Genomic DNA, 7,125 nt, shown 5'->3' on the forward strand with positions numbered 1-7,125 from the left:
AAGGAATAAAACCCAGACACAGAAAGTAATGAGCAAATTTTATTGTTTGCAAATGATACAAGTTAGAGAAGATGCAGAGGGCGTCTTTGATAAGGCAGTTTTCTAATCATTGCTCTCATTCACTCATCTCAGGTTTGCAAACCTTCTTAAACAAAAACTCAGTGTGTTCTTTTTTTCCAACTTTGTTTGTCACTCCAACAGGTTCACCAGAATTGCAGGAAGTACAGACAAACCATCCCGGATTGGCAGCCGATTCCAAAGTATACAAGGATCCCGCCTTAGCCTGGTAAAAGATGAAGGGTTTCTGTGCTAGCTCCTTCTGGCCAGCTAGGCTCTTAAGTTGCTTCTTCTGTGGGATAAAAGATAGTGGAGGCTTTGACATGGATATAAACCAACACATACCCTCATGCTCCAAACGTTTACTTCAGAAAGAAGGAAAAGATCGAGGATGGATAGCTCTTGAGGAAGCATGGTATCAGACTTGAACATTATTTGAAAAGATGAGTTATGCCTTCTCTTTGACTCCCCTCTCTCCCCATAATTAAGAATAAACCGAGGAGAATAAGGAATCAGACATCAAAGTATCATCTATGTGTGGTTTTTTAAAAAAGATTAATTAGAGAATCCAGCTTCAATCTATAGGCGAAGTGGGCCTGATAGGAGTTTTTTCCCTCAAGTGAGGACCAAACCAGGAAAAATCCAGCCTGATCAAGGCCTGTGATAAGTTGAGGGAGGCAGAAGAGCTGCTGGGCTCCTCTTCCTAGCTCTCCACTCTGTAGATCCCCGCCTCCCTCCTCCTGTAGAAATAGCCACAACCCAGAAATTCTTCTGCCTGGGCTTCTAGAAAGATAGAAATAAGAAGGTGCAGAGAGAACACGAAGCATTAATTGAGGGCCTTGATCTTTTACTTTAAGATGGCTGAGTGTGCTGAAGAACCTGTACTGAAATGCTCACCTTTAGCTGAAGGGATGGCTTACGTTTGCCTTTGTCCTTGTTACAGTAGAGACAGAACTCCCCTTTAGAGACAGCCAAGAAAATCGGGTTTCCTTTCTCCACAGTGGCTGATTCCAAGCGGGAGGCTAGTACAAAGAAGATCTCTGGAAATAAACTGCAAGAGTCAGCATGCAGAGCAGGAAGAGATTCCTTCTGTACTCTAGAGCTTCAGGCCTGACACATTGCCCCTGTGTCCCTTTGGCTCTGGGTCAAAATTCCATCCCCACTGTCTGTCACAATGGCCTAAGCCTCCTCTTTCATAGGCCTCTGGCCCTTTCTTTCAAGACCTTTCAGAAAAAAGCTGGAGACAAATTCCCCACCCATCCCAACTGACTCTCATCAGATGCTCAAGGATCCTTAGCAGCTACCACCTGCTAGTGCTGGAGATGTGACGCAGCAGACTAAGCTCCCCTAAAGGATGGAAGCCTCACGCTCTAGCTGGGTGGGGACAGAAAAGAACAATGGCTGAGAATCACCTGGAAGTATGTAGCTTTTCATTGGGATGGCTTTTAGGGTCCCCTCATCAAGGACAAACACTTTGTGATCACCATCATGAATGCTGTATTTTTCTGGCTCTTTGGCTTTCAACTTTGAACCTAGATGGATATAACCATTACCAACATATTACAATGAATGAAAGATCCAGCTTTTCTTACCCCCAAACCAAGGTTCCCAACCCCAGATCTTTATCCGCTTATATGCTCAAACATTTTTTAGCCATTTAACTCCCAGGCATTTTGCCTTGCTTGAGACAACCAAATTACCATTGGGTATAAATACACTTTGACAGAATTTTGTTTGATGAGCTCAAACCAAGTTTTATCAATTGCTGCTTTAGGACCTAGGATAATCCTCAATATCCAGACCTGTGAAATGCGTAAATTAATAGCCTCTACCTGAGGTGGGAGGCATGGTGATTTAAATCCATTACTTGAATAAATACCACAGTCTAAGTTGTGAACATATTCATTCTTCTTTTTTACTTCTTTCACTGGTATTGGAACTTGAAGTCAGGGCCATGTACTTTTACATTCAATACTTTTTTATTCAAGGCTAGTGCTCTTCTATTTGAGCCACACCTTCATTTACAGCTTTTTGCTAGTTAACTAGAAATAAGAATCTTAGGGACTTTTCTTCACAGGCTGGTTTTGAAGCATGACCATAACTGCCTCATGCATCCTCTGACTATGGACATCATACCAACAGTATGATCCATCCAAGATAGTCATAATAAAGGTAGGGATGAGAAACAGAGGCAGGAAGCATCCTGGAGCCCAGCATGGTACAAGATAGAGCTGGCATTGTAGAAACTCTTTTAAAAAGCTGTAGGGCTTAAATCCAGCTATGGTCTGGGGTTTACATGGTGTGAATTCTTAAATAGAAACACTCAGTGATGGGCCAAGACTATTAAAACTATTTGGCTCCAAAATTTTAAGTACTTGTCACTCTGTGTGATACTATAACCAAAGAAGCTGAGACACTTAACTAGTGTATTGTAAAGTCCATCTAAGGCCACATTCTCCTCCCACGCAGGAACACAAGGCCTCTACTTGGCTTCTCAGTGAACTGTCCTCCCGTTTTTATCCTGCCCAGAGATTGGGGAGGAATCTCCACCCATACTAGCACTCTTGCAGCCTCCTCCTGCAGGTCTGCAGCCCCCTTCTCCTCTTTTACAGCACTGTGCATAGATTACTTGGACCTGCTCACAGATACCAGTGCCCCTGTCTTATCGCTCTGTAGCACTGTACACTCCCTTGTCTGACTCACCTGTCATCTTCCACTGACCCCAAGATGCCTTATCCACTACAACACTCAATGCCTTTGAAGCAGATGACAGCCTCAGGCAAGATCCTAATTCCTACTATACTCTACAATAATATGGAATCATAGGAAATCTGTGGCTCTCAGCTCTGGCTTATCACAGAATCTCCTGAGCTTTTCTGGCTCTGATCCTGACTAGCTTGAGCTCACTGTTACAGGTTGCCTGAGAGCTGTTGAGCTAGATTAACTCTAAGCCTTTCAGGATTCTCACACTGTGCTGTGTACTGACTTGCCTGAAGATGTGGCTCAGTAAGTCAGCTAAGTGCTAAGGCTCTGTCACCCTGATCAGCCCCAGAAGTCATTGTTGCTGCTGCTCTGAGGCCAGCCCATTGAGTGGTACAGCGTAAGGCAGTGGTTCTCAGCCCTGGCTGACCACTGAGCCTTGAAACTAGGTCACATTTAAAGATCATGGACTCTTTAGCTCCAACCCCTGAAATTCTGTTCAAAGATTCAGGGTAAGACCCAGACAAGAAGTTGTGCTAGAATTGTTTTTCTGCTTCTTATATACAAAATATGTCTTATTTCCATTTCTTCGACTCCATTTCAATAAACATTTTATATTATCATATGCACATAGCTATTAAGCTTTTGTGATCCTCTCCTAAGAACAATTTCTTTTGGTCTCACTTTGTGAGTTAGAATTTAGAGACCCATATAATTTATTATGCCCAAATGTAATGTTTTGTTGTTTACCATCCAGTATGTTTACTTTTAGATTTATAGGCACATTCTAACTACTACAAATGATGGAAAACATGCAACCCATGTTTCTTTGGGTCTCTGGATTACTTCACTTAACATAATTTTTCCAAGTCTTTCTATTCCCTTATGAGTGGAGCAATGTCACTTGTTTCTGAGGAAAGCATAGAACTCCATTGTTTATGTATACCATATTTTATTGATCCATTCATCCACTGATGGACATCTTTGTTTTTGATCTTTTGTCTTGTATGTAAATTTATTTTGGGGGGGGTAAGAAGTATCACTGAAACAGTGGACAAAGGGTAAACACATGGAACAGTGATACTCACTAAACACTATGTTAAAAATGAACTATACAACTTGTAGGGGAGAGAAGTTGGGAGAGAAAAATGGAGTAAACAAAGGAAGAAGTGACATTGTTCAAAAAGAAATCACCTGACTTAGGTAAGTGTAAGGCCTCTGTACATCACCTTTACAACAGTAAAAAAAATTAAAAACACAAACATGCTTCTTTGTTTGCTTTGTATCCCTGTGACTAGGCCCTGATATGGGCTTGCATTGTCACAGGCCAATGCAATAACTCTTCAGGATGTTCTCATTCATCATCTCTGACCCTTGATCCATTATTTAGACTTCCTTCTCAAAGACACTGTGTATTGCAGAGTTTATAGCACAGGCAATTATTTTCTATAGGCATTACTTTGTGTTTCTTATAGATCCTTCTGGTTGGATTCACTTCCCCAAAGGTAAAGCCTCAGCCCACCATAGCATCTTGAGGCATCTCAGTCTATGAGTCTCCCCAGCCCTCTTAGAAGGCCCAGTAACACCATCCCCTCACCACTCATATCATCCAGGGACCTTACCTGAACGGGAAGAACTCACAGAGAACTGGGTTAGGCCTGGCTTCAAAGACGTTCCAACTGCCCCTGTGGTCAGAGATAGTGAAGTGAGTATGAATACTTTCTTGGCATTTTCCAGAAATTCAGGGGGAATAGAGGCCATTAATTCTTTTCTTCTTTTGTATATGTGTTGAGAAATACACAGATGCTACTTGAGATAAAAATATCCAGGTTTACCTGCTTTCACTATATTTGATGTCAGTATAATTTGTGGAAGGGAAGGGGAAAAACAAGTCGTTTAAATAAGAATACAGGTGGACCCATTGCAACAATGAGAAATACAAGTTGTCATGTCGAAAACAAACTTTACAACTTTGGTGGGGGGGGACGGACTGGGTGGGGGGGGCGAGGGGAGGCAAATAATAATAAAAAATAGCCAGGTTTAGCTCATGGTAGGCCTCTCCTGTCATCCAAAATGCTTTAGATTGTTATGTGACTCCAAAACTTCTTCTCAGGTCATCCTTAAGCCAGTCCCCTCCTTTGAAGAAGCTCTGAGTCAAATCTTTTTTCTCACCCAGCCTCAGAAAGCCTTTCTACCACAAAGCCTTGTGGTTGGCCTGGGTAGACAAGAAGAGAGAGGAAAGACACATTAGGTAGATGTATTACTCTTCCCTGAATCTTTAGGAGGAGAACTTGATGCAGATGGGCACCAGCAGTAAAAATTCTGTTCCTTTCTAAGAGTTTTGTCTAATTTCTCTTCCATAGAAGTTCTAAAGCTCACTAATTGTGCTATTCAACAGGGTGGGAGAGAGTCCAGGCACAGCTCTCGATAGCTCCTGCTTTTGGAATTGTGCTTTGGGCCCTGATGTGGATGTTTAGAAAGTTTACCTTCTGAGCGGCACTGAGAATCATCTTCTTTCCAGTCTTGGGAATCCATCTTCACTTCTGACTCCTCCAAAGCTGACATTTCTAAGCACTAACAACATAAGAGATAAGCTTGACATGTAGGACTTGAGAAAACAAGAGGATCATTTATAGAGCCTTGTACCCCAGAAACATTTGCAGGACATCCCTAGTGCTGAAGAAACAACCAATCTGGCTCTCTGCTTGGAAATGCTCAATATTTCTAGGAAGACCTCACAGGGCTAGAACATGCTCATTCATCACTCCTCCAAAGCAGTGTTTCCAAATTACAAGTCACAATGCCAGCAAAAAATCATGATACAAATTTTGTAGATGTTGACTTTTTGTTATAAAATAAAATAGAATAAAAATTTCAAAATATATTTGCTCTAGTTGTCATGGGACTGGCAAGCTATAGCTCACTGGCCAATTCTAGGTGTAATGTTCAGATTTTCAGAAAAACCCTAGAGGACATGGCTTCTAGGAAGGAGAAAAGCAAGGCAGGTATCCAGGTTCTATTCTATTTTCTTTTCCATGTTAGCTGGCTTCTTAATTTGAGGGTAAAATTGCTGCACGCTTTGTTTTCAAATAAAATTTTATTGGAACACAGTTGTATACTTATTAAATATTGGCTCTGGCTGCTTTGTGATGCCTAGCATCACCAGAAAAGCCTAAAATATTACTGAAGCATTTCTGTAGAGTCTGCTGATCTCCAAAGTAGCCTAATCTTTGCCTAATAAAAAAACAATTCTAGCCAAGTGACAATGGCTCATGTTTGTAATCCTAGTTACTCAACTAGTTGAGTAATCCTAGTTGAGTAACTAGTGTACTAAGTAGAAGGCTGAGATTTGAAGATTTCAGTTCAAAGTCTTCCAAGGCAGGAAAGTCCATGAGACTCTTATCTCCAGTTAACTACCAAAAAATCTGAGAGTGGAGTTACTGCTGAAATGGTAGAGTGCTAACATTAAGAGAAAAAGCTAATAGACAAAGCCCACACCCTGACTTCAAGCCCCAAACTGGCAGAAAAAACAAATTTTTTTACAATCTCTTGTCATGAAAAGCTAAATTTTCAGAGATCTTGGAGGGTTCAAACTTCTAGGTTTGGGGAAAAGTTTGATCCACATGACTTGTATTGGAAAGGATTAGAGAAGAGATATTTTAATATAAATTCTGTGATCTTATCTCAACAAACAAAATTTTTCCTAACAATCTAGCTCAATACAATGAAGAAAATGGAGCAAGAAGAAAATCTTTTTTTTTTTTTTTTGGTCAGTCCTGGGGCTTGAATTCTGGGCCTGGGTGCTGTTCCTCAGCTCTTCAGCTCAAGGAGAACATGCTACCACTTGAGCCACAGCACCACTTGTGGGGTTTTTGGTGGTTTATTCGAGATAAAAGACTCAAGACCTTCTCCTGCCTGGGCTGGCTTTGAGCCACGATCCTCAGATCTCAGCCTCCTGAGTAGCTAGGATTACAGGTGTGAGCCACCAGTGCCCAGCAAGAAGAAAATCTTTAACAGATGAAAATCTGACTAAAGAGCTAGACATTTTATGTGGAAAGCCAATCTCTTTAGAAAATGGATTAGGAGCAAGACAAAGGAAATCAATCATTTTGCAAAAGATAATAAAATTGTAAGAAACGATTTCTGTGCTCAGCAACTAACACAGTGAGAAGAAGCAAAGGGTGACCACTTTTGGTGAGTAGGTAGAGCTGATGCTTTGTTTTTGTACTAATCTTGGTACTTGAACTCAGAGCCTGGGCACTGTCCTTAAGTTTTTTACTCAAGGCTAGTGCTCTACTGCTTGAGCCACAGTTCCACCTCCAGCTTTTTGGTAGTTAATTGGAGATACGAGTCTCATGGACTTTCCTG

The 7,125-nt window shown here is 41.3% G+C and overlaps 1 protein-coding gene across 1 annotated transcript; it reads right to left on the reverse strand.

Annotated features, from left to right (window-relative positions):
• Positions 1-115: 115 nt before the first annotated feature.
• LOC105988161 (interleukin-37-like) lies at positions 116-5,322 on the reverse strand. Its single transcript, XM_013019707.1, has 4 exons — positions 5,244-5,322; positions 1,470-1,589; positions 955-1,097; positions 116-349 (listed from the first exon to the last, which is right to left on the reverse strand). Exons 1-4 carry the CDS (start codon positions 5,320-5,322, stop codon positions 116-118), a joined length of 576 nt encoding a protein of 191 aa, XP_012875161.1.
• Between the last annotated feature and the right edge of the window lie 1,803 nt (positions 5,323-7,125).

Source organism: Dipodomys ordii, unplaced genomic scaffold (genome assembly GCF_000151885.1).
Source record: "Dipodomys ordii isolate 6190 unplaced genomic scaffold, Dord_2.0 Scaffold47, whole genome shotgun sequence".
NCBI classification, from domain to species: domain Eukaryota; kingdom Metazoa; phylum Chordata; class Mammalia; order Rodentia; family Heteromyidae; genus Dipodomys; species Dipodomys ordii.

What these genes read in the sequence shown, in the direction of transcription:
- LOC105988161 (XM_013019707.1), bottom strand. Translation starts at nt 5,322, where the DNA reads ATGTCAGCTTTGGAGGAGTCAGAAGTGAAGATGGATTCCCAAGACTGG. An exon ending in TTCTCAGTGCCGCTCAGAAG is followed by an intron (nt 1,590 to 5,243) that starts GTAAACTTTCTA and finishes ATATCCATCTAG; the next exon opens with GTTCAAAGTTGAAAGCCAAA. An exon ending in AGCCATCCCTTCAGCTAAAG is followed by an intron (nt 350 to 954) that starts GTGAGCATTTCA and finishes TTTATCCCACAG; the next exon opens with AAGAAGCAACTTAAGAGCCT.